We start from the raw sequence: 27,729 nt of genomic DNA on the forward strand, positions 1-27,729 counted from the left end.
CAATGCTTTTATTGTGATTAGACGTCTCAGTTACACTAATTAGGAAGCCTCAGTGATCGTACTTTGACCGGAGACAGTGCATGTACATGTGTAAAGTCCAAGATGCAGGAAAAACACTAAAACAAACTCCTGATTTATATGGCATCATTTATCTGATTCTAACACACCCCCAAATCAAACGTATGCCCACTTTCTATGTGTCCAAAGTAGTAAACTAACGTGAAAATGACATTAACCCTTTAAGAACAAGACATATAATCACCCAGAAAAAAAAATGTTTATTTTCTATCTAAATGTGCAAAACACATCAAAAATAAGCACAATGAATAAAAAGAAAAAAACTTTTGTAGAAATTTTTCAGCGATAAGGGGAAAACTCCAGGCAGGAAACCTGTAGACAGCTCTCACCATATGTGAACCATAGGTGTAAATTTCATTTGCTTTACATCAGATGTGTGACACCACTGCAGCTTGATAGCTAGCATTGGCCTGCCTCCACTGACCTTGCTTTCAAAAGACAGTGAGTCAAATGCCAAACTTCTCCCAGTGTTCCTGCTCTAAACCAACAAATGACACTTGCTGCCTGTCATTCAGTGTTGAGCGAAGACATTTAGCCAGAAACTTTGTACTCAATACTGGAACTCAGCAAAAAAAACATTTTTTTTTTCTGGTATGCTGCCTCTAGGCAAGACTCATCACTAAAGGGTGAAAGTTCCTAAACAAATTAAAAATGTAACGTGCACCCGAACATTTACCAAGACAAATTTTTCAGCAAAGGCGGCTGTTGTCCTAAAGCTAGCTTCGCCAACCAGTTTTTTAAAGTTAGCTTTGCTGCAATACCTGCATGTTATGCGGAAAAACATATGAACGTTGCAGTTTTGGTTTATTGTCTGTGTGCACCGCGCAGACAGTTTTCAGCCGAATATTATTTTTAAAAAAGGCACACGTTAGAATCAGGTAAATACCCTAATCAAACCTTGTTATCTACGTGTTTTGCTTGAACATCTTCCTAGGACGTGCCAAAAATAAGCCTTTTTGATGAGAGATGACATGTGCTCAAGGCATTCAGTCCCCTACGCTCCGTCGAGACGCTGCCACTAAAAAGGTCACTATTGGGGTCACCATAGGGGTCAGGCGTGTGCGTGCTGACTGCTCAAGTTCGGATTATCCAGCAAATTCCAATTTTAGGATTGAAATAACGAACGTTTCGGCCAATAGAAATGCATGGGCGCCGGCCAAAACCTTTGGCCAGAATTAAATTCAGCGTAAGATTGAATTAACTGTAGTCGAATTAACGGAAGTCTACAGTATAAAAAAACGCCTACTTGGCTCCATTGCTGTGCCTCTTTCTACTCTTGGTATGCTTCACTATGAGGCAAATATGCTTCAAGGCTTAATACAACTTGCGGTGCCGCGAAGATAGACATAGAAAACCGATCATTACACTTCAAAAAGCCAACTACTTAATTTTTTTTCTAAGCGGATATCAAATAGCACAATATTTGAAACTATGCAGAAATTCGAATGTTCACACAATACTATGTATGCTTATATCAAACAAACAGACAGGTCAACATGAAGCACAGATTATCGACTCGGTGCGAAACTAAACAAATAACAAGAGTGCTGGTTTGGGCAAGTTAGTAAGATTCAGTAAGAAAGTAAGAGTGGCAAGACTGCGCCCATGCTGTCACCTGTCTTGTCTTTGTTGGCAATTGCACTGTTAATCTGTGAACAAATAAGCAGCTATTCCAATCAGAGACAATGTAAAAGGACACCCCAAGCCACTTTTTTCTCCCTCCCATTCGTTTTTACAAACTTTATGTCCAAAAAAGACTGGTGCACTATTGTAATACATTTTACATTTTTGTCTCTTGCATGACACACATACAATTTGTCTATGAAATCAACATTCACACTGGTTTTTCTGACAGGCTTTCCCATTAGGTTGAAAACATTTCAGTTGGTTTAATCAACTAGAAAGTTATGAAATCAAAAGTGCTCTCTAGATGGCACTTTGCAACTTCCAATGTATAACAAGAGTTTACAATGGAGCTTAGCGAGGGACACTTAAACACTTGCCCAGTTAACAATGCAAGCACAAGTACTGAATACAACAGGGTGCACATGCAAGCTAGTTCAGTTCGTGTTTGAACTTGGTAAAGAAACATTTTGCATAAGCACACAATTATGTGGTGTCAAAGGCTTTCAATAACTAGGGGCTGGTGGGAAAGATTCCGATCATGCACTAACCCGGTTCAGAGCTTCAAGAATTTCTGAGCATGCCAGGTTCAGCTCGTCCAGGATGATCCAATGACCCTGGCGCATGGCCTCTACAAGTATGCCATCCCTGTAGATCAGCCGGCCTGTGCCAGCTTCAGCACCATAGCTGCCAAGATACTCCTGCAAAAAAGCAAGATATGCAATCTTCAAATTATGGCAAATGCTTTCTACCCTTAACGAAAGCAGCCTCTCCACCCCAACATGTCCCAAAATACAACAGCCAGGAACATAAATTGAAACACAACTGGGAAATTTTGAAGTAGAACACTCCACAAGTGCAATTACTCAATGTTATGCTGCGACGCAACTAGTTGCTCAAAAATGGCATGAACTCTGATCTAAGCATAACAGTCAAAACTGCACTGATTTAACACGAACTGACAACTGCAGGAATAGAAGTATCGTATTAGTTAAGCCAAAATTGACGTGTCATATTTTGTGAGAATAGTACACTGTGAATGCTCAATCTGAATCCAAAAGAAAAGTACCCAACCTACAGTTCCAAACATTTACCCCGTTTATATCACAAACATCAGTTTTAAATTGATCTAACATTTAAATTCTTCACAAATTGCAAAATTTTAGCATCTGTAAGTTTCCTTCATCCCACCTCAACATGGTATTCAAAAATAATTCTCTAGTGAAACTTAAAGGGGCCGTCACTAGATTTGGGCTTTAAAAAGAGACAAGTACGGTGTGCAGATCACAAGCTGAATGTCAGCAAAGTATCAAACCGCTGCATGGCATGGAAAGAGGTGAAATCTGAGAAAAAAAAAAAAAAACCTAGGCACCCTTCCTCTGATTAAACGTGATGCTGCTCACATCACGAGCCTGCAGCAGCGGCGCGTTTGGATTATCGCCTTACTCAAAGCGAGCAGTACGCTAACAACAGCACTATGTCCCATGTGCTATAAAGCCGATAGATGAACACACTTATCACAATAGGTTTGGCGGTGATAGCTGTGAATGCAGCATGCGACAACCCGGGAGGAAATTTGCTGGTACCGAAATAAGAAACTGAGCGCGCCGGCGTTTTCACGTGAGACAGGCGGGCAAGTAATGCGTAGAAGCTGAAGCAGCGGGCATCTACTGTTCTCAATTGCACACGCCTCCTGCGTTTTGTTTCCATGGGATCTAGCAGCCAGAAAACATATACAATTGCAGACTGCAGCAGGGAACAGCGGCGCGTGTAGGTTGTCGCCTATGAAAAGCATACAGTATCCTTCCAATGGCACCACACGATGTGAAACAGATAGGCGAAGGTGTATATCGCAATAGGGTTGGCGGCGTTCAACGACCCTGGAGAAGATTTGGTAGTACCGGAATAAGAACGTCAGTGCGCGCCAACGTTTTCACTTGAGAAGGGTGGCCATATACTGTTCTCGACCACGTGCGCCTCATGCATTTTCGTGTTTAAATCGCATCCAACGTTTTCACTTGAGAAGGGTGGGCAAATATTGCAATGAAGTTGCTGCGGCGGGTGGCCATACACTGTTCTCGATCACGTGTGCCTCATGCATTTTCGTGTTTACACGGGATCTAGCGGCCGGAAAACGACCACAGTTTGGCAATGTACTGAATGTTGGGGCTAAAAAATCATGTTTTCTGCGAACATATGAACCCGTAAACAATAAGCGTAACTCTATTGAGTCACTTTTCGTGTTCTCGATCACGAACGTTGGCGCCGGGAAATCATACATAAAGGGATCGTATCAACGAGGTTCTACTGTACATAGCTTGCTGAACCACATCTACTCACATCAGCTCGTGCTTTTATACATGCAGCATGAAAGAAACACACAAAAGACAGACACAGTGCTTCCACCTGTATCTTCTCGAGTCTTCAGAGCACTTTGAAACGGATGCCGCGGCCATAATAATGTCAGTGGGCGGAGATATGAGCCACTTGGGAAAAAAAATTCAAGCAGAAACTCTGCTGGAGTTGTAGAAGTATGCGTAAGCATTGTGCTACTTAATCATTTTGACGCAGCGCGGTGTTATCAATCTTATAAAACTTGATCCAACCAGCATAAACAATTATCAAGATTTATTGGTCATTATCAACCTTATCGGACTACATCCGGCCCTATCATTTTTTATTTACATATACCTTACAGGCCTCAAGAGAAGCATTGTGTAAGGAGTGAAAAATACAAAAATCTATACACAGTAGGAAAACAAAGAAAACAACAACATAACAGCAAGGCAGAGGTAAGTACAAAACTAGTGACCTCAGATATTAGATTACAAGATATTGTAATTCAGAAGAAATGATATGAAGTACAAGACAACTATGCATCGTGGAACACCAATAAGGGAAATACACAAACTTTTATACATACACAAACAAAAGAAAAGCTGTATGATTCATGAGAACAAACGGACGTGCTAAGTGTTATCAATGAAGTGTTTGGGTGACAACAACCCTATCGGTTATCACCCTTATCGGATTCAATTGAACCCTTATCAACTCTTATGGGTTGTGATCAACCTGCGAAAGGGAATGTCCAGTAAAGCTGTAGCAAAACCACCAATAGAACTGCTGAAGGGGTTATGCAATGCTTTAGTGATGATTTGGATTCTTGTTTTGAGCTTGTTCTTTATTGAAATATATGCTGTTCTTTGTGTTGTATGGGTTATTTCAATGAATGTATGTATGCACTGTTCGCTTCTCTTTGCTGAGCGCTTGAAAAGCCTCAGCATTATGGGGGTATGAGCTATTGCATTTTTTCGTGGCATGAGCATCAAGTGACACTCTTGTTACTTGCGCAGCCCTTCCTGTTCACCTCCTGAGACGAGCAGGGACGAAATTCAAAATAAATCAGAAAATATAGACAAAAAAGAGTACAGTACAAAATTCATATATCAAAGCATAAGTTATCAAAGCATAAGTTTAGTTACAAGTTGAGTTACTGATCTGTCCAGAATATATAGAATTAACTAGAAATAACTGATTACCGGGGACAAAATTAAAAATAAATCAGAAAAAAAATAGTACAGCACAAAATTCATGGGTTTCATTATAGATATGATATCAGAGCATAAGTTTAGTTACAAGTTGAGTTACGTGAAGTGTCTGGAATAATTAAAATTAGTAAGAAATCACTCATTACTGCACACCAAAGCACAGAATCGTAGACTTTAGAGACCCGCCACGTGAGCATGACTTTGGCAAAATTCTTGGAAACCCGGAAGTAGAAAGCGGAAGTAATGATGTCACTAATGACGTCACACACAAGAAGGTGGCATGATATTTAACCGGCTAATAATGGAAAACAGTTGCCTGGAATAGATTGAGCATATACCTAGCAGAGCGGATGTGACGTCACTCCTTTCTCTCTCGCATCTCCTCTCCAAGTGTGCACGCTCGTTACATGCTCCGACGTCAGCACCAGACAGGGCGCGTGAGGTGAGCTTTGTGCGCCACTCGCTAGGGGGATACACCCCGCCAGGTGACGCGTGCAGCACTTCCTCCTTGCCCGCATATCGTGCCAGGGGAAAGACGTTCACTCGCTTGTTCCTCCGATTTCAGGGCCGCGATTTTGTAACGATGCCTTATGACTTATTCTATACTAGTCTTATCCACGGCTCACAGCCGGCTGATCCCGTTGATAATGCGATCGGACCGTAGCTCTGACCACTGACAAAGTGCGATAAGTGCGAAAAGGCATTATTACCGAAAAGGCATCACTACAAAATACCGGCCCAGTTCGTGTGTTGCGTTCACCATGGAAGTGGTCGATGAGGAAGCCGCCGGGCCAAGCACAGCTTACCCACAAGAAGAAGACCTACAGACAATGGTTCTCTGTGTCTGCGTTGTTCTTTCAAAACATACACACACAAAGTTGACCTAAAAAACACCAACGCCGAGGTGCAAATGCTACTATGAGACATCTAAGTCAAAGATTAGGGTCGCCTGCCATTTTTTCCCTTCCCTTTCTGCATGTATGTGGCTTCTAGACGTTCGCACCATCATGTTCATGTTGTGTTGTTTTTCCACATGTTGCTTTATTATTGTGTGATGGCCAGTGTGAAGCAATAGAATCTGTCATTCACCGAAAGGTTGAAGAAAATCACCAATACAGTCAAGCACGTAGAGAAGAAATCGGACGTCACCGCAGCATACAAGATTCCTTGCTTGACTTTCTTGGTGCCATTTCAATGCTGAGTGGCTGGGCCAAAGGAAACAATTTAAAACTGCTCCTGTCGTGCCAGTTTTTGCATCCCAGGTGACGCAGTGAAAGTTATCCTGACAAACACAACGTCGATGCCGATTTTGACAAATTTGGAGCCAGTTGTCAGAATTGACAGGTCAACAATCCACGAGTTTGTGTCCATGAATGAAGGTGTCGTTATAGCCTAAGAATGAGGACTGCATCATCAACATCGTGAGTCAGATCATGAGTGAAACGAACAGAGAGGACAACTCCGATCCTGCGCCCACCAGCTCTGTCATCATGGGTGCGATCTTGTACGTGTTCCAAAATGAAACGGAGGCGGTCCGTTCCATCGAGCCGCACACGATTGGTCAATTTGATCGTTACGGTACAAATTGACCAATCGTGTGCGGCTCGATAGAACGGACCGCCTCCGTTCCATTTTGGAACGCATACAAGATCGCGCCCCATATGTGCTCTTGCCCTGGTCCAGGGCTTCTGCCTGAATGTGGGAGGCCGCCGCAGCGGTGGCCTAGCGGTAGAGCATCCACCTCCTATGCGGGAAGCACCGAGTTCAAATGCCGGTGCCGCCGGGAACCCACCGGTTTGTCCTAATGGGTAGAGATGTTCCCTGGCCTGGTGCTCGGATCTCGTGGGGGTTCACATCTCGAAAGAGGGCCCAATAGACATTTCAGGAGTTGTCTCTGGACGTCTCTTTACCAAGCACAGACGGCCTTGTTGAAGAGCATCCGCTGCGGCTGTGGGAGGCAAGTGCTGCCGCCTGGTACCTACCGGTAAAATAGGTACAAGCGCGCTCCCGGCCTGGTGCTCGGCCATTATGGGACCTCAACGCTTGGAAAGGGGTGTTTGTCTTCAACCCGAAGGCGTCCCCATCTCAATAGGTTCTTGGGACGCCACATCGGAAATGGCCGCCATGGGAGCGGCCCAAACATCACCTTTTTTCTGTGCTCATGAGGGTTTCGACGAGAATTCAGGGCGCAGTGTCCTTTCCCAAGCGTATCACCCTTGAAGGAAACCAAACGCCAGGCCGGAGTACGCCTGTGCCCATTTGAACCAGGGGGTGCCCGGCGGCGGCGGGAATCGAAACCACAACCTCCCACCGCCGAGGTGGGCGCTCTACCACTAGGCCATGGCTGCGGCTCCTATAAAACACTGGCCAGGAAAAGAACAAAAAACGTAGTATCCCGAAAAACATATTATGCACAATCATATCAATGAGATTCCACTGTATATTTCAATTCTTTAAAAGTTCGATATGAATTAATTACTTATTTGAATTATTTATTAGAATTAAACTACATGTGAAATCTCGTTGATACGATCTTCACGGGAACCGCAAAATAAAGCGTATCATCCGAAGCACATTGCTCCTATAAGACATTGGCTGGGAAAAGAACAAAAAACATATTATACCAAAAAACGCATTATGCACAATCATATCAATGAGATTCTACTGTATATCTAAAAATCCCTCTTTCATGAGTTCAATATTCAATCTTTATGCTAGCTCACCTCAAGATCCGTATGTTCGTGATTGTTGACACGAACGCAGACGTGCCCCGTGCGAGCTGCAAGCCAGCGCACAAGACTGGTTTTTCCTGCAGACGTCTCACCCTGCAAGAGCACAGGGTGACGACCACAGGATGCTGACCTGGCGAGGTCACGCAGGTTGTTTCGCACAGTGGAGGTAAGCACATAGCCAGGGGGATCGTTGAGCTCCAGTGGACCAGTGGGCACCCAGTAGCCCTCAAGCTGCACTGCTTTCACACCAGAGGGAGCTTGTGGACACCGAGGCACCTTGGAACCAAGCAGAGTCTTGTGGATCATGCACTCCACTGCAGCGTGAGAGCTCCGGTCCAGGGATGTCAGAAAGCTCAGACAGAAACCCTGTGGAGAAATAGAGAACCAAAGGAAAAGTTTGTTTTAACTGTATTCTGGTTGGTAAGTAAATACGTATCGCAAGGCAAGAGACACACAACAGCTACATTTTTTACAAGTTTCAAAAGTGCACAGCAGCAGTCACTGAAGATACCCTGAAGAGTAGCATAAATGATGGCTTATTTTTGTTATTCACCCTTTTTGCGGAGATTCTGTGGGCGCTGCCATGTTGTCACGTTACTGAGTCAGTAAAGTTTCTCGGTGCGGTCACAATCTGATTATCTTTTGCCTGAGCGCTCGCGGCTGTTCTCAGTTCCGATAGATTTGCTCTTGCTGCGTACGAGGCTTGAAACACAGCTGTTTTGTACATCGTGTGAGCATTATATTAGCCCTTCATCTTCTTCATCTATATATATTCATGATTATGGCCAGCGTCGTTCTCTTCAGTGCGTGGCCTGCTAAATAAACTGTCGATATTAACAGCTGTCTTGCAATTGTAATACCTTGTAACAAATTAAGTACCGTAACAGCGCAAACAATACAGGGACAAAAGGAAGGAAAAACGACAACACGGCGCCGTGTTGTCGTTTTTCCTTCCTTTTGTCCCAGTATTGTTTGCGCTGTTACGATACTTAACCCTTTGAGGGTCGAATTGTTTTGCCAAATGCGACCCCCGAGGGTCGATTTTTTTTATTGCTGATTTAAATTCTTCGAAAGAATCTATTTCGAAAAAATATGGTCGTAATTTTTTTAAAGTGACAGTAAAGTGAGGAAAAAATCGTTTGTGTTCTAAAATACACAATGTCTAATCGTGAATAAGAAGATAACCGCGCTGAAAAATGGTTGTGTGCACGTCCGGAAACCGAAACAAGTGAGAAGCCTTCGTCTTATCGCCAACAAGGGGCTATAGAGCTTTTGTGGTCTCCAAAAAAGGAACCGCAAAAACGGCAGCATCGTTTGTGTATATAGGCGGCTGCCTGGAAACAGGTGTAATCGCGCCGCGGTGGGCGATAAACGATCGAGTAACAAGCGGTCACCCTTTGAGAGATTTGAAACCAGATAGCCATCAGTTTAGTGCAACAAGCGGGTTCCGCCGCAGGAGAAAACCGTTGCCGCCCGCCCGGATGCGCAAGCGAGAGCTGACGTGCCGTTGCCATTAAAAAAAAAAAAAAAAAAAAAGGGCATTGGCGCAAGTAAAAATTCCACGTGTTTCCGTCGAGTGGCAGCACATGCCAAGCAAAAGAAATGATCGAAAGAGGCGCGCTTTTTAAATGTACAAGCGATACCGTACATGTACGCCATTGACCATTTTGAGGGTGTTCGCGGAGGTCGTACATGTACGATATTGACCCTGAAAGGGTTAAGATGAATCCCAACCAACTGGCCCAACTTGCCGTCTTGTTACAGTATATTCCTTGTAACAAAGATGTATTACAGTAGAACCCCGCTGTTACGTTTTTCACGGGACTGTAAAAAAGAAACGTAAGAGCCGGGAAACACCAAGAGCCGGAAAACAGGAAAACTTTAGAAATGGGAGTAGTGTTGAACTGCACACAATATCATTTTAATTCTTACGTGTGAAAAAAACTCGTACTGTCGCCCGACAGCCGAAGTATCGATTGCGATAGTTAAATTAGTAGACAGCTATACAATGTAAAGCCCAGACCACACGTACGCTTTCGGACGCGCGTAAGCTCGCGTCTACGCGCCTTACGCCTGCCGCGCCTAGCGAGGAATGGCGGTTTGTATCCACAAATACGCGCGACAGCGCACGCTAACTGGCCTCACTCTTTGAGCCCTTGGCAGACGCCACTTCGTATTTCGTTGTTGACAGTACTTCAAAATGCTTCGATATCTATAAACGTAATTGTTATATTTTTGGAGCTGTTAGATCAGCACAAAAAGTGAAGAAAAAGCACTTTCTTCCATGTATAAATCTGCTTAACTGAGAGTTGAATGTACCGCGCCGTCGCTGCATAGCCAGGCGTGTCGACGCGAGGCAGCTCAGGCGCGTGATAACTGAGAGGAGCTGATCACCGAGATCACGCCGCGTTTTCAACGCGTACGAGCCGTATCGCACCGTCTGCGCATGTGTGGGCGCGCGGACACGAGCTCGCGCGCGGTTGTAAGCATACATGTGGTCTGGGCTTAAGAATAGTAGTTTTATCGTCCGTATAAACTTGTAAACATTCGCTTATTAACTAATTCACAAGCATGGTGTCAGCGCCCACAGGCAAACATGAACACATCACACTCGATGAGCGCGGACACGCGCTGCCAAACGCAAGCGTGAGGAATTTATGCGCCGCTGCAGAAGCGAGCGAAGTGACCTTCGTGCTGTTGTCTATCACTTCAACGCAAACTGAGCGCCGAGAACACACAGCACGCACAAAGCTACGAGCCACCGACGCACCTACACTGCGTAGACCCTGCCCCCACGCAGATCGCTTTAAGATACGGCCCGCGCGACCACGCGGCGCCGCGCAGTACGATGCCAGAGCACAACACTGCCAAGCGAGAGCTATTAAGGTGGCGGTCCCACTCCGGCGGCACGCGCTCTGCATTTTAGTCATTGTTTGCGGATGCACTGTGCTTCCTGCGCTCATTGGACAAATGTGAACTTTATTTCGTTGGAAAGCTTACTTTGTGCGCTTTCCAATGATACCTAGTATTATTGCCTAGCCTGAAGAGTCACCTAACGGCAGTCAAAACAGTGGGAGCAAAAAACGGCGTTTTTGCTGTACTAGTCTCCGCTGTACTGCCATTCCGACTAAACTGTTCAACATAACAAAATGAAATTTGCTGTGTCTTTAAATGAAATGTCATACAAGGTTTCTATGAAGAGAAATTGCGTGTAAAGCAATTAGAAATCTATATAGGCACCAATAAAAATGGGCCAAACTACAAAAGTTTATGAATGAATATCTTTTTTCCTTTTAAATTCAGGACAACAATATTTAGTGGTTTTCTAGGCTACAGTGTACTTATCATATATGCAAAGTTGTTTTGTGTTCTAATGAACAGTTTGCGAGGTATTATTACTTACATTTGGCAATTTATGACTATACTTGGTCACGCATTACCGGCGACGGGACAAAACTATTCCAGCTGAAACTCTGAAATTTTCAATAATCAAGCAGCAAGCCCTTATCTCAATTTCTATGAAGAGAAAATTGGCTTATGTTAATTAGGGAATGTACAGGGGAGTAGTGAATTTAGCTAATTTATCTGCTTACCAGGTCCGTGCAAATTGACATTCTTTTTCATGTAAACGCTAATTCACAACAATTGTTGCACATTACTATAACCATACAGTGGCATGTAATTGCTAGCACTCACGAGTTTTACTAAGCAGTGCTTGAAACAGAAGATTTTAAATAAATAATAAATCTCACAGGCGATTTTCGGTGGTGGTGCCATCTGTGCAAAAAAATATCAAGCTGTTTCACGTCAGTTCCAACGTTTGTCAAATGTGGCGCCACTAAACATTACAAAGCGGGCAAAACGCGGAGGGAATTCTTTCTCCAGGTTTGAGTGTTTGGCTCAGTCTAGTCACGGCGCCTCCCCCACTTCCTTCAAACACACGTGTCTGCAACCACGCCTTCAATGTAGTCGTACACGAGTTCACTAACTTGTGGCTGCGGGGAGAAAAATAAAGAAAGAAAGAAAGAAAGAAAGAAAGAAAGCGTACCCCTGCACGGTAGATCATGAGTGCATGCCAAATCGCTAGCAGGTTAGGCCATTGTGCCAAGGAGAATTGCAAATTGCCCTCGCACCCTCTATTTTGCAGGCTCGTAGGACGATATCGGGAAACTTGCTTTCCCCACGTGGCGAGGTGCGACGTGTGTGGCAGGGTACTGTGTTTGACTATTGTACGCGACGCCGGTGGAACGATAGGATTAGCAGCACACCATGAGCGAGCCTTACAGACTGCAGCGAAAAGTGCTGATGGGTGCGGGACCTGCTGCATTCCAAACCGCGTGCTACTAAACAAATGTCATGTGTTCCGACGCCCAGTGAAGTTTTGAAACACGTGATTTCCAGTAGGTGCTTTTCTCGTTGAAAGATATATCGTATTTATCCGCCTAATCATCGCACTCGCATAGTGGTCCCACCCCCACTTACTTTTTTGAGTGATCATCGTACCCTTGAAAATCACTGTAGTGACTGCAGTTTGTTTGTTGTGGTGACATGGCAGCCGACCGAGCAGTTTTCCGCCATTGCATGCACAACAGTGTGCACAACAGAATACAATCTCACATGCGCTCGAAAGTCTCCGAATTCAGCAGACAAAAGTTGAGAGAGAGAGAGAGAGAGATAAATGAAAGCATGGACAGCGCGAAAAAGGCAGACAACACGTGCACAATTTACACTATATAGATTGATGACTATTATAAGAAGTACTTCTCGCAAATAATTTGTTTATGCAGTCCCTGCTTGTGTAGATCACGTGATCTTATGCCATAGGCTAATGTGAGGACTTGGTATTGAACGCCTGTGTCACGAAAACGGCTGTCGGCGAAACATGAACAACTTCTGAGGGCTGCGCGCAAGGCTGTGCGCGAGTGCTTCCGATGGCCATCGTAATCATAACGCTGGCGCGATGAGCGCTAGCAGCGGTGAGCGCGTGTGAATTTCCTAAAGCAAACGTTCTGTGCAACCGCTTCATTTACCATTCCACTGTACTGCGGCTCTGGAACTCGAATGACGTGATCTCCAAAACTACTCGCGCGGAATTTAGCGGGTGCGCCACGGAACCCGTGACCGCGCCGTAATTTCTGCCCCAATAAATCAGCGTAGCCACTTGTACTATGCTGTCTATTTGATAGGGGTCCTGGAATAATAACTTTCGTCACCGAATCGAATACAGTCAAAGAAAAGTCTAATCGAATAATGACTATGCGATTCGAAAACCGAATTGAACAGTACATCATTTGATTCGACCAAAGTAATGAATATTCGCACACCCCTACTAGTATTTCTATTTCCTTTCCAGAAAACTTATCTCCACTGTGCACCTGCAACTTACAAATTCGTAGCTGTTTTTATATAGACACAACGGGAAATCTTGTGCGGCACTGAAAGTACAAGCATGCATCGAGTTCTGCACCAGAACTAAATACTTAGCTTCTGCACATCACGTTGCGCATCTTTGTGAATGCACCCTGTGAGGAAGAAATTACAAAGTAGTACAAAAAAATTCAGAGCCCTTCCACTACTGTGAAGATGGAAGCCCGCGAAGCTGTGACAATGGTGGGTCTGCTGTAGTTGAATGTTGCTGTATTGAATTCATATATTATCATTATTGACAATATCGAGCGTCCTTGGCATGTTCGTCAAAAAACAAGAAAACCAGCATCTTGTTTTCGCCCGGCGCGATGGTCAAGTAGTGCATTTGCTGCGCCAAGTCCGCCCACGATACGCTCCGCATCGCGGGCCCGATCTTCTGCCGAGGCCTTGGCGCGACGCCGACGAGATCTCTGCCGCTCCTGCTCTCGGAGGCTCATACCCCCCTATCCAACGCGGGTATGAGCCACACGTGATTTCTTTCATACCTTCCTTCTTTCCTTCTTTCCTTGCCAATTTTGGCATATACCAAGTGAACGAGACGCCACAAAATAGTTGCCTACTTCCGGTGTACACGGACGTGGAACCTAGCTGTTCGCTGTAACAGCTAGGTTACATAGAAGCGACTCATAGAAGCGGTTACATAGAAGCGGCACATAGAAGCGACTGTGTAACAGCTTCGCTGTAACACAGTCGCTTCTATGTGCCGTCTCGGTGGGCCTCTTGCAAAAGCTGGGCCGGTATTTTGTAGCGATGCCTTTCCGGTAATAATGCCTTTTCGCGCTTATCGCGCTTTGTCAGTGGTCAGCGCGATGGTCCGCTCGCGTTAGCAACGGGATCAGCCGGCCGGGAGCGGTGAATGATAAGACTGGTATAGAATAAGTCATAAGGCATCGCTACAAACTACGGGTCCGGAGCTAGTGTTCGGATGTCGGTTCCCCATGCGCGCGGTCACGAAATACGCAGTAGCTGTCGGAGATCAACGCCGCCCCCTCCCCCCCCTCCCCCTTTTCCAACCCCGCAGGGCAATTCGCGCAACGGCAGGCGGCCTCCTCTTAGCTTCCCTCTTTTGCGGGCGCCAGATTGAGCCGTGATTGTCGGCTCCGCTCGCGCGCTCTCACTTTCTATGCTGTATGTGCGAGTGAAAGCTAAATATTTCGTTTACCCCTACTATTTTACCGCCACCTCTCCTCCACTGCTGACCGCTGTTCAGGCGTCAGCAGACTACAGTCCCGTTTTCATGAATGCGAAAGTGGCGCATCGCATTTACAAGCGCATTTGGGAAAGGCGATGCGACGCCATTTACATGAAATGCAGAGAACGTAGCGCCACATGAATGACTGGAGTGGCTAGAGCCGTGGAGAGAGCGCAGTGGCCACTGTCGGGTCGGTGACAAGGGGCACGGTGGTATTTAGAGGCCCCCCTAGGCTCTCGCTTGCTTCTCGGTAGCGTCTTCGCGGTTGTCATCGAAAGTATTGTTAGGCGCCCTCGCCTCCTTTCTCCCCTCTAAGTAGTGTCGCCTCTCAGTAGCTTCCCGGTTGTCATCGAAGGTCTTGATAGGCGCCCTGCGTTTACATGCTCCGCGAGAGTCGACTAGCGCCCGTAAATCTACCCTCGCCTGGCGCATTGCATTACCGCTGTTTACATGAATGCGATGCGCTGTTCTGCAGTGAGCACTGGTCTGCAGGCCATCTGCCGGGACGGCTTTCGAAGCAGCAGCCCGCGCTCACCTGACGGCTACGTCACAAGTGGCAGTGGCCAACCACTAATAGCCACCATCATCGGGATTGACGATTTTACAAAGTTTGAGCGAGCTATTGTTGAAAGTACCAGTGGGGAGAAAGCCACCACGCGCAGAAACAAAACAACAATGGTGCGAGGGACAACTCATGAAAAGAAGGGGGGAGGGGGACTTTTCCTCAATTCGGCGAATCACCTGTCGCCGCGTCGCAAGAGGGCCATCCCGGGGCATGCTGCGGCGGCGAAGAGCAGATTTTTTTTTTTTTCGCTTTTTCCAAACATGACTGAGTGGCGTCGCCTGGTGGGAGAATCTGAACTACACGCAAGATGGCGACAGTGATACCTCCACCTTAAAGCAGCATGCGTTGCAAGCATTCTGTCGCAACGCTGAGCGTGTCTGGAATTCCAGTAGGCGCAGGCAAGCTGGGCATTCTGACGGATGGGCAGAGGCGTAAACTAAAGCCCCTCCATACTACTATTGCTATGATGAAGGAGCTTTAGTGCAGGTGCACGCGAGCGGCCGGATCGGTTGCCATGGTCCAGCCACCTCGTGGCGCAATGCTTAACCAGCCACATATAGAGCGAATATTGCTGTAACCAAGTGTAAAATGTTTTAAACATTTAGAAAAACCACGTGTTCACGATTAGACTCCTCCCAAAAATTTGCACCAGCAGCAAAGTAGAATACAGTTTGTTACTGCTATGTCAGTTCTGTGTTTGGTTGAGCTCTGTGCCAACAGGTGGCTGCACCGTGCAGGCCATTAACGATTGCACCTCCGTTCATCCCGTAAAACACCAAGGCCCAGTCCGCTTGCGCTTGCATCTACCCGAATACTGGACACGCGGAACACTATTGTGGTAGTAATACTTTGGCGTGAAGTGACGACCTCAAGTGCGTAGATGCTGGTGCCGATCGGATACCAACAACCAGTGCTGCAGCCACTCCGCTCGCATGTTAGCCTTGCAGAGGGACACGATGTCACAGCTTGATATGTTGCCGATCGCTACATTTGCAGCCCGCAACGCAAGGGCGAACCATGGTTCTCGAAAAAAGACAGATCGAGAACAACACAGACCACACATCTCAAGTCAACATGGAGCACATTGTAACACAAGCAGACGAGACTTTCTGTATGCCAGAAGTGCTTGAGCAGAGTGAGACTCCAACTATTAAGAACTACATTTGTTCACCATAAAATGGGAAAAATTATTTATGATGCGCACTGGGTAGCCAATCAGATAGCTCACCCTACTGACGTGATGGGGTAACCACGCGTCACTTGGTCACGGGCGGCTGAAAACTCGGATGAGCGGAGCCACTGCGATCGGTAGCGATGTGCATTTATAAAGCCTTATAATAAATTACACGCTTTACGTGGAGCGCTTAAATGCGTCACTTAATGATAAGAAGGGCCAACCCTAACGACTCAATATGTTTGTACAAAATCGTAAAAATCATTACATGGCTCACTTTAAAAAGGTTTCCCCAAAAATTAAGACGTCAGTTAGACAAACAAAATGACCTGACTGAATGAATGTCATGCAAGGGAGAAAAGAATAACCAAAGCAGCACCCATACACAAGCGTAGACCACCTATGTTTACGGTTCAGCATGTTATTAAAGCCAGCGGTTCAAACTGAGACTCAAACTTGATAAATACAAAAACATCGAAAACTTTTTGTTTTACCGTGCCACTTTGTGCACTGCAGCATGTGCCAGCCATATGGCTAAAGCTCTAAGTGGTGAGTAAGGTGAACTCCCATTAACTCTTTCCCTGCCATTGGGAAAAAAAAAGTGTTTTTTGTATGTTACGGCAGATGTTTTTTTTTTTTTTTTTCTGAAGGAACTACAGCACTCAATATTTAATGTAATATGGAAACAGAAAGCAAAATGAATGCGCTTTTCATGCATAAAACCTTTATTAACGAAATGTATATCATAAAAAAGATATAAATTAATAAAATCAAGATTGTGCGATAAAATTGAACAAAGTTTGTAAAGACACGCTTGTATCTAGTAAGAAAAAAATGTTATGAAAATTATGAGATACACAAAATGTATTGCTGTCTATTAGACACTATTTCCGAAAAAATCATAATTTATCACTGAACAGGTATTTCGCTACAAAAATTTTATTGCAGGCACTACAGTTTGGCGTGCCAGACTGCGGCCACCGATGTTCTGGGCTGGTTTGCGTCGTCACTTTCAGACTCAAAGTCCAATGAAAGGTCAGCGTCCACTGACTTGCTGCCATTCGATGTACCGATAAGATCAACCACAGAGACAGTGGAATCACTATATGTGCGATCTCCCGAAGCGCGCGCGCCGTTTACGGAGCCGGACATTTTTGCGTTCTGCTCTGACGATCACGAAACTTCAGAGCGCGTTTCAAAATCACCGCTTGGCGGGAAAAAAAGCAAACTGCTAAGAAAACAAAAATATAGTTTCCCCATTTTCACATCCGATGGCGCAGTGTGTCCGTGAGCGGCGCGGAAGGTCTCGAAAGCGGCGTTTCAAACCATCAATAGCGGGCGGCAATTTTTTCGTTCTCCTTTGACTATCATGAAACTTCGGAGCGCGTTTAAAAATCATCGCCTCGCAGGAAAAAAGTTAACTGCTTAGAAAACTAAAATATAGTTCTCCTCCTTTACGTCCTATAACGCAGTAGGTCCGTGAGTGGCGAGGAAGGTCTCGAAAGCGTTTCAAATCATCGATAGAGAGCTAACCATGCCCAGTAGGCGCGGTACAGAAAGAGTTAATGGGTGGCCTACCAAAAGACCAGACCAACTGTGCCGATGAGTATTTTGACGTCAACGATTGCCTCACCTGTGAGCAATTAAAAAAACACCGTCATTCACATGCTGAGAAAGAATGCCAATGGTAAGCTGTACAGAACGTCGAAAAAAGAGAACATTGTCTACAGCAAATGAGTGTAGTGAACCCCCTTCGAATGCAGGCCCAACTATTAGCAAGTTAGACAATCATCTTCAATGGTTTCTACATGAATTCTTTAGCGGTGTCACCACAAATGATGCACATACTTTGGCTTTATTGTTAATGGCACAAGCAAGTAATGCTCGCAAATGTGGTATTAAACTGAACCCACTGCAAAAAGAGTGAAATTTGAGCAGAAATTAGCCAGCAGTTTAGCTGAAAAAGTTGTCCACTTGGCACTCCTATTTATGTCACACAGTGTGGTAATAACAACTCTGAAAAGCGCAGCTAAAGCATGCAAACAGCTCTCCTGCAATACAGACCTGGTAGAGTGAGTGCGGCCAACTGCTGCAGGGGTCAGTGGCGGCATAGCGCAGGGCACGGCACAGTGTCCGCAGGCTGTAGTGGGGTCGGCTGCCTGTGCCGTCAGTCAGGCTCTCCCGCGCAGCTTTCCTCAGGTTCAGGTAGAGGGATACACAAGCATGCACCGGTGGTGACCCACTGCTACCCAGATAGGCAGCTACCACCAGCTCCAGATCACCCTCCTCCAGGGGCTCCTCCAGGTACACCTCTGTGAAGCTGTACCGCAAGAACACTTCCTAACTACCTTTTCACTCTTTCTTTTCTCACATTTTCTACACAGGCCAGTTCTCGGTTGCAATTCCGTAGCAATGCCTTCTGCTCAATTCTAGGCCAGTCTTATCAACGATTGCTCACGGCTGGCTTATCCATTGATAATGCAGGCAGAGTAACGCTTTGGCCACTGAAGAAGCACACTAAAGCATTAGCATTGGAAAAGGTATCACTACAAAATAGCGACCCTATTCACCCATAAGCATATAGTATATAGCATAAGCATAAGCCGGTGGTTAAAATTCAAGTTAGCAAATGCGTTTTGATATACAGATATACGTTTTGTATATCTCATCTATACATTTTTTTCTTAGTAGATACAAGCGTGTCTTTACAAACTTTGTTCAATTTTATCCCACAATCTTGATTTTGGCAATTTATATCTTTTTTATGACATACACCTTGTTAATAAAACCTTTATGTGTGAAAAGTGCATTCATTCTGCCTTTTGTTTATGTATTACATAAAATACTGAGTGCAGTAGTTCCTTCAGAAAAAAAGATGTGGTGTAACCTACAAAAAACACATATGAAAGAATTAACAAAGGTGATGGTCAAAGAAATACAGAAGTTGTATGCGAGCCAGAAATTGCACAAATGCTGATTGCACTGGCTGTTATCATCTCACACTTTTAAATGTTGTGTTAGCTAGTGATCGACACTGATAGAGTCAGATCATGCGTACTGTCAGCCCGTGCTGGCTTATAAGTGTTGCACTTGTCAGCAGCCAAGAAACACTTAGCAGTAAACCTCGTGTGAGTAAACAAGAAGGCACATAAAAACAGTCAGTTACTAGAAATTTTAAGTACAGGATCGAACAATATATGCATTAATGAGCTTTCCAGCTGGCAGGAAAATAAAATGCAACGAAGTTGCATTTCACACTTAAGTAATTGCCTTGAAGTGTTTTTCTTTTTTGAACCATTTCATAGTACCCTCAGGTCCAGGTTAAACTAAGCTTGTTGCATAAGTGTCGTGAAAAGAATAATTCAAGCACAACACAAACACATTTGGAGATGGTATGGAGGCTATCACCAAGGGAGGATCATGAATGTTCAACATTTCATGGCCTACAAGGCTTATACAAGGGCTACAAAGAAATGCCATTGTATAATTAAAGCCTCAAGAACTACAAGGTACTAATGCTGATTTTTATTAACCACTTAACAACCAAGCGAAAATACAGGGCCTTTCACTTACCGGCTCCGAATGCCAGCAGGCAGGTCCTTTTTGCCCACATCTGTGGCAGGGTTCATGCATGCAAACAGCCTAAATTCGGGGTGCCTCTTCAAGGGCTTTTGGTCGCTGCAAAGCATAAAAAAATGTAAATGTGAGCATACAACCTAACATAATAAGCCACTTAAGAATGAAAGCTGTTCACAGTTTCAGTCAAGTGTAATGAGTACCACCTTCCCAGCCTACAGCCATCCCAACCTACAAAAACAACAAGGTACTGTTTCCTTCGCCTAACTGTACAAGTCACATACAACTACTCAATGCTACAAACAAACATATCAAAAAAAAGTATCGGAAGTTTCTGAGGAAAGGGTGGTACACTCGTATAGAAAGTGAGGAACCTGAGAAGTGTTCTGCAGTTGATGCGATGTGTGGTATTGGTAAGTTCATAGGATGTGACCTCAAAGGATAATGCGACAAACTCATATCAACACTGTGGTTTCACATGAGGTCATTACACACCTTTGAAGAAGAGTGCAGCTTCGATCGAGGAGTGCACAGTTTGGTCAGTGTAGAAACCAAGTTGGCAGCGTTTCATGCATTTGTCACTTTTGCAGACAATGCAAACTCCAACAACTTTGCCCCCTACAGTTTTGCCTGATTGGACAACGTCACTGCAGATACCGTATGGAACACTGCGTGGACTTTACTCTCTTGCATCCCCCACACACATTCATCGACCCTGCAAAGCACTCACATCTCCTGATGTTCACCTTCCCTGCATAACCCACACACAATGGTGGAAGTCGATGTCATAGTTATGCAGCAGGGTGAAAGATGGCGTGAGTGTTCCGATGCAAGCGCCACCTGAAGGTGTGGATAACTCGGGCACACAACCAACTTGCTTGCTCCTCTTTAGCTTCACGACGTCAGCATGCAAGGGCTGGCTATGCACTCGGTGCCCTTAGCAGGACTGTCTTGTGGAATGATTCTCACTCGGTTTCGGAGAGCGACACTGCTATGGGCTAACTCAATCGCCCAGACGCCCTTCTGTAGTAGGACTGCATCCATGAATGACTTGGGTGTCAGTGTCTGGCATGGGTGAACATTACTCGCTTGGTATCCTTGCCCCGTGGCAAGTCGAACTTCCTCAATTCCTCAGCATCGTCCCCATGAAAGAACTATCCTTTGTACATATTTCAGGTAGCTAGCTCATTGTATAGAAGGTGCAATAAGTGGCCTTTTCGTGTTTGTATGACTGTGTTGTCTTTTCTTTTTTTGCAAAAGCACTTCAGAACCAACAACAGTGATGTAGCGGACAGCTCGGACAATGATAGTAGTTCCTCAAGTGCAAACATCTGTATTCCTGACCATGCAGAATGTTTGCATAACATTGACAACATTAGGCATTTTAATTGTGCACTTGACCTCCATTGGTGACCTCCCTCTGAATTTAACAGCGTTTGGCAAAAATGTTGGTAACCTTATAAAGCCAAATTAAAAAGAAAAGGGAGGGAGGGAGATTACAGAAAACCATTGATCTTCATTTCTTATTTTTTATCTCCGAAAGTTGGAACGGGAAGTATTGCTCACAATTTGTCAAGCTTAGTTTTTTAGCTGTTTAATGGTGCTAGCTTCTTCAAAATCTAGGTCACTGATGAAGCCGTTATCTGGATATTCCACATACTTCACCGAGTAGAGGCACATGTTATAACTCTAATAATCTTTCCATATTATCCAACACCTGATTGCACAGCATTTTTGCATTAGTTGCTGAAAGCCGTAAAATAATGGTTCTCCTCAAATAAGCTGGAAATAAGCATTTTTGCCAAAACTACAATTAACAGACGTTCACAGCAGTCTCATGTACTGCAACTACTGTGTTCACAAAATGGGACACCATGTGCTAGAGAGCAATCAAATTACAGCTGCACATGCATTAAAATCAAATATAGAGCAAGAGAACTATTAGTAATAACCCCATGCTAAAACAATGTGGTGGCTTACCATTTGACATTACATGAATTGTAATATGTAAACACTAGCTATCAAAAGTCACATTTGCCACCACACATTCCCTATTACTCTCATGCCGGACAGCTGCCACCATGCCTATGTTGTAGAGCTGTTTGAATATTTGAAAATCACTGAATCAAATCAAATAGTGAACTTCCAAATAAGTCTATTAGCGAATCGAATATCTACTATTCTATTTTTCGAATATTCTATCACCGCAGATATATTTACAGCAACCGCGCGACACTAGGAAAGCCGACAAACTGCCTCGCAAATGAAAGCAAATGCATGAGATGGCAACAAAGTTCTTTGAGGTCGCTATTTTTGCAACAAACCGCACAGCGGCCTCTCATTCCCGATGCCGTTTGTAGACGCACATCGGTCTCTTTTTGTAGCCTCAAGCAACCAGTCACAAGATTAGCTTTGAATTTACACGGCAGGTGTGAAAGTGTCATGGCCGTGCATTTGTGTGGACGGCATTTGAACGAGGGGTCAAGGGGGGAATTAAGCATCGCGTAAAATTGCTGTGACCCTCCAGATTTCAGAATCTTTGACCGGTGGAAAATCACATCGAACCTGACAATGAAATAGTGAGGACGGCGTGTGCTCTTAACCATCTGCGCTGGCTACATGCAGAGCGGTGTACAAGACCCGTGATGTGCGGTCCTTTCGTCTGTCGCGTGGATTGGTCTTACGATAACCCACCTGCTGGAGAGTTAGCATAATTCTTCAGTATTTTGGAGAAAAACAGGAAAGCAACACTTTCTATGCTACAAATAAATGACTGCCGCAAAACACAGGTCCACTATTAAACTAAAAAACTAATTGGTGTTCAGTACAACAGATTGTCACTAATCCATTAGTTTCAGAGAGAAAAAAACACTGGATTCTATTCAAGAGATTAAAAATATTTTCCAGAGCTTCATATACTAGAAATGAGCTGTAATCATTGCTGGCCTACTAATATGGTGTTCCCATTAATAAGAGTAGACCGTACTGTATGTTATCTTGATTTCTATGTACCTCAGTTACCGACAGCTTGCTAGCACATTCGTATTAGGGACTCCTGAGTATGTGCAGCATTTTCCTGTCCAAAATTTGTAAGCACTAAATTTTGCACAAAGTTTCTAATAATCCGTTCGATGTTCCACCACTTATTTTCTTGATTCAATTCGATATTCAATTAGAAATCTACTATTCGGTATCCACACACTCCTACTACGTTGTACATTTGCCACATTATCCCACATCTAACGTGGTACTAGTACTATTTTTTAATGTAGTTTCCAATATAACTGCATGATACACTCTATTCAAAATCATAGCACAAACATATATCCTTAATACAACAAGCTTGGCTTCAAATAACCGGTGGTTAGGAGACAGCTACCTTAAAAAGTCATGAAATGTTCCACAACTGCACCTTCTACAAATCTAGAAGCGAAGAGGCACAACATGGTGCAATGGTGGATGCACACAAAGGTTTCCAGGGATGAATTACATCACATTTAGCAGGTGCCAATTATTAACTGTAAGGAGATTCCAAGCAGTGAGGAACAGTAAAAATGGCTTAGGGCAGCCCATTTAGCAAACACTCACACCATTCTTTCCATTCTAGGCACATTTCTGCAGTGGCAGAATCACTTGTCCATGTGGTTGGGTGATACTATAATCACAATAATGTAGTGCTGCATTTCCCCAGTTACAGCTGGTTAGTGGAAAGCCCACAGCTTGGTCACACTCAATGGCATAGCAGAAAACAAAACACCAACAGAAGGTTGTAAAGTGAAAACCGTTGTTGCCAGCATAACACAAACATAAACAAAAAGAGAATATGGCAGCACGTTGCAGAAACAGGCACACACAAAGAAAGGAAGGAGTCAATCCAATAATGAGTGAAACATGCAGAGAGTGGAAAAACAAGTGAAGGTAGCTGGTTGGTGCAAGTATACAGCCTTTGTTTGAGGTGTGATTGCCACTGCCTCCTTAGCCAGTAAGTGACTATGGCTGTGCATATTTGGACAGCATCCCCTGATGTTCCTCCTCTCCACACGGCTCTCACGTATCCTGACGTTCGGCTTCTCCACATAGCACACACGTGATGGCAAAAGTCGGTGTCGTAGTTACGGAGCTGGGCAAAAGATGGGGTGAGTGTTCCAATGCTAGCTTGCTGAACTAGATGCGAATTAATAAATTTCAGATTTTTCTCTCTGTCTCTCATCAGCACTTCAGGCCAAACGAGTCAGTCCCAGCATAAATTCATGTTGATGCGATATTGTGGAAGTAACTCACCTTTCCATAACACATTGTTTGCATACCGGCATTCATAAAACCAAACATCATAACAGAAGGGCTTTAAACGAAACATAATTGCACTGTACCCTCGCTCGAATAGCACTGGCGAGCTACCATCCAGGACCGGAGCCAAGCTCTCCAGGGCTTCTCCTTCGGCCAGGTTGATTTCGTCCAAGAGAACCCAGGAACCCTCCTTCAGAGCTCTTACAAGGGCTCCCTGCACATAAGAAACCAATGACCTGCATGGCAACTCAAGCTAAACTCATCAGATTAACTGGAAATATGAAATCCTCCATAGAAGGTCTTTCGGGCAATGAACTGTGCAAGTCGTAAACCTTCAGGATGCACTCATCATGCGGCAATAAACTAATGGGTAGTACCACTGGGAAAGAAGAACTGTTGATTTCCAATATGTTTCTAGCACTGAGAGTTCTTATAATCAACTTGACAGAGCGCCATAACAGAAGCAGCTTGTGGGAACAAAATGCTTCTTGGTAATGATTCTGTTCAGTCATCCACACTGACTGTAGACTGACAATGTATTTCCACTGTGTTGCTTGCAATCGAGTCAGTCCATGCATCCCAACAAAGAGTTAGTGCATGAAAAAAGTGGACAAAGAAACGCACCTATTTAATCTGCCCTTGCTTACTGATTGCACACTCAAGCTTTAGAATGCACCTCACCTCAACAAAAGCAAATGTCAACTTGTTCTCAGCTTGGCGCGCTTGAGCCTCTGCTTTCCGCAACTGCTCCCCAAGCGCACGCCAGCGTTCCAACTGATCCTTGTCGCAACCCGGTTCTGCAGTGCAAGAAATACAACAAGTAAACCACGCTTGGCAAACGAACGAGAATGCTGGTAGTCCTAATGAATGGCAATCAGTTGGTGCAGTATTTCATAGAGTCAACATCAAGTTAGAACTAGTCCCATGAAAGAGCTTTGACTGAAATGATGTAGAATGACAGCAGACTACCTTTAAGGAACGCGCTATCAAGACCAGTTCTCTGATAAGCTAAGCAGTATCACAACCTAGAAGGTTTAATTCATTTTCGTATCAAACATTTCTATTAACAAAAGCAAGTTGTTTTGGAGAGAATTTCTTATTACAACACTCTCCAAACGCCTCATAATCATACTGTGGTTTTGGCAGATAAAACCCCAGGTTTTTTTTTTGTTTTTTGTTTACCATGCTTCATAAACATTTTGATAGCTCCAGAAGCTCTAAATACAAATGTAATCTATAGCAGAACACCATAAACTCTAGTTATAACAACGTCTTAAGCAAGCAGGGGCAGTTCAATCAAATTCCTATTGAAATGAGGTTATCTTACTTGAAAGCTTTGACACAGCAGACTTTTGGGTGTGAGACATCAGATTGAACAAGTCACGCCACCGACGTCCAGCAAAACAAGTCTGTAACGAAGCAGCATAAAGTATAAAAATCTGTGTGCCCTCAAAAATATAGCATTGTAGTGCTCAAAAGTTACAAAAGAATAAATGTACAAGTTATCCAGAAATGTGTTTACACAGTAACACAAGTGGCTGGTTACTGGCTTAGTTTAATAACTTAGTTTAATAACCAACCAAAGGGAAAACTGATCCATAGTAGAACTTTCTAGCAGTTTTTGCCTTGCACACAGCTTTGTGTACACAGTGACATTGTTTCCGTGATACTGGTGCTTAATAAGCCGAGGAGTATTCATCAAAGGCCATGCTTAATATAGCCTGAAAGATCCGAGGCCTGTAAATGTGAACTACACAGAATGTGTGCTATGGGACCCTACCACAGTGCATGACACAGAGAAACTTGAGAGAATACAGAATTTAGCCGCTCAGTATGTTTCAAGAAAATAAAGTGTAAATTTCTGTAACAAATTTTAAGAAAGAACTAAAGTGGGATACGCTAGAGAGTCAATGAAAAAGATTTCGAATCTTTTCCACAGCATCTATGATGGCACAGTCGGTATACAAACGGAGAGATATATAATGCAACCCAATTACCGATCACAACACGTAGACCACTCACTAAAAGTTCGTGAACCTGCTTGCTAGTCAGATTTGCTCAAGATGTCTTATTTTCCAAAAGCTATTCGTGATTTGAATAGATTGCCTTCTGCTGTCCGAATGGTCTGTCTATAATTGTCTTTGTATTGTTTTTGTAGCCCATGTTAATTTATTCTTACTTTTGAACACTGTTTATATGTATTTTAACAGAAGTTCTGCTAATATTATTATTGTTTTATTTGTTTTGGTAGCCCATGCTAATTTATTCATGTTGTTGAACTTTGTATGTATCACGAAAGAAGTTCTGCTGATATTATCATTGTTTTACAAATTGTACCCCCTCACTGTAATGCCTTTTTGGTGCTGTGGGTAAAGCAGAAATAATTATTAATTAATACAGTGAAATCTCGATAATTTGAAATCTCTTAATTCGAACTGAAAGATAATTGACAAATTGACATATGTACTTGAATAGGGAAAAACTCCCACAAATTTAGACTCCAAAAACCGTGCAACTGCTAGTTTGAACAAAACCAGGTCAAAGGCGAAGGTTTGATGCGTCGCTAGCTACCATAATGTCACATGCCATAAAAATGACGAGGAAGGACACAAGGGGAGCCAAGACCGAACCAGACCACGCAAAGCAGCACATGCCCTTTTTTACCATTCGACTTAAAAGGAGCAGGAAGAAAAAAAAAGTCGCAGTTTCACCCGAAAGACAAAGCATTGATGGCGATAGCAAAGCATTAGATAACTATACGAAATAAGGTTCATAGTTTTATTGGCTGTATAAATTGCAGTAAACACTTGCATACACACTAAATTAACAAGCATACTGTCATGAGCACACAGGCAAACATAAAGAAACATAGCTGTCAGAATGCTAGCGTGATGAGGAGCCCAGGCCTCCGAGAGTAAATGTTTCAGGCTGCCTCTCTCTTCAACGCATGTCCAACACTTGAGATTACGCAACCTCCAATACTAGGTGCACAGGAAGACAGCGCACAGGTAGATGGTGCACGTGAAGTGACCAGCTATCTCAGCTCACCCAAGCTGTGCACACACCACAGAGATTACCTTCAAGAGACGGCACATGGCCTGCATGGGCACTCAACGACGCACCCCCCCCCCCCCCCCTGAGGACATACTTTGCCACGATATCGCGCGCTCACCTGTTCCCTCTCCCTAGACTAGCCGCCACTTGATCACATGACTTCCAATATTGGCCGTGTGAGAGGATGGTGCACATCAAGCTACCATTCTTCTCGCCTTTGACTCGCACTTGGACTTTACATGGAAACTAGGCTTATTCCAGCACATGCCGTCGCACACTAGTGAGGAAAGATAAGGCTTTTTCAATGAAGGCCCCACATAATTGATTGGGCGCTAGATTCAATGGGGCATCTCTCCTTCATTTGAACTCCGTTTTATTCAAATAAATTTCCGATCCCCTTGGAGTTCGAATTAATGAAATTAGCGAACTGCAAGCTGCACAAGAAAAGTAGTACTGAATTTCATACATTAAAC

At 44.1% G+C, this 27,729-nt stretch overlaps 1 protein-coding gene across 1 annotated transcript in view; it reads right to left on the reverse strand.

Moving 5' to 3' along the window:
• LOC119461954 (midasin-like) overlaps positions 1-27,729 on the reverse strand; it is a 268,647-nt gene that overhangs the window by 198,559 nt on the left and 42,359 nt on the right. Inside the window, 7 exon segments of the mRNA XM_049672349.1 lie at positions 2,253-2,402; positions 7,973-8,347; positions 18,404-18,659; positions 19,913-20,017; positions 24,286-24,416; positions 24,884-24,999; positions 25,530-25,611. Of these exon segments, the coding sequence (XP_049528306.1) occupies positions 2,253-2,402; positions 7,973-8,347; positions 18,404-18,659; positions 19,913-20,017; positions 24,286-24,416; positions 24,884-24,999; positions 25,530-25,611 (1,215 nt within the window).

This window comes from Dermacentor silvarum, chromosome 8 (assembly GCF_013339745.2).
Source record: "Dermacentor silvarum isolate Dsil-2018 chromosome 8, BIME_Dsil_1.4, whole genome shotgun sequence".
Classification (NCBI taxonomy): domain Eukaryota; kingdom Metazoa; phylum Arthropoda; class Arachnida; order Ixodida; family Ixodidae; genus Dermacentor; species Dermacentor silvarum.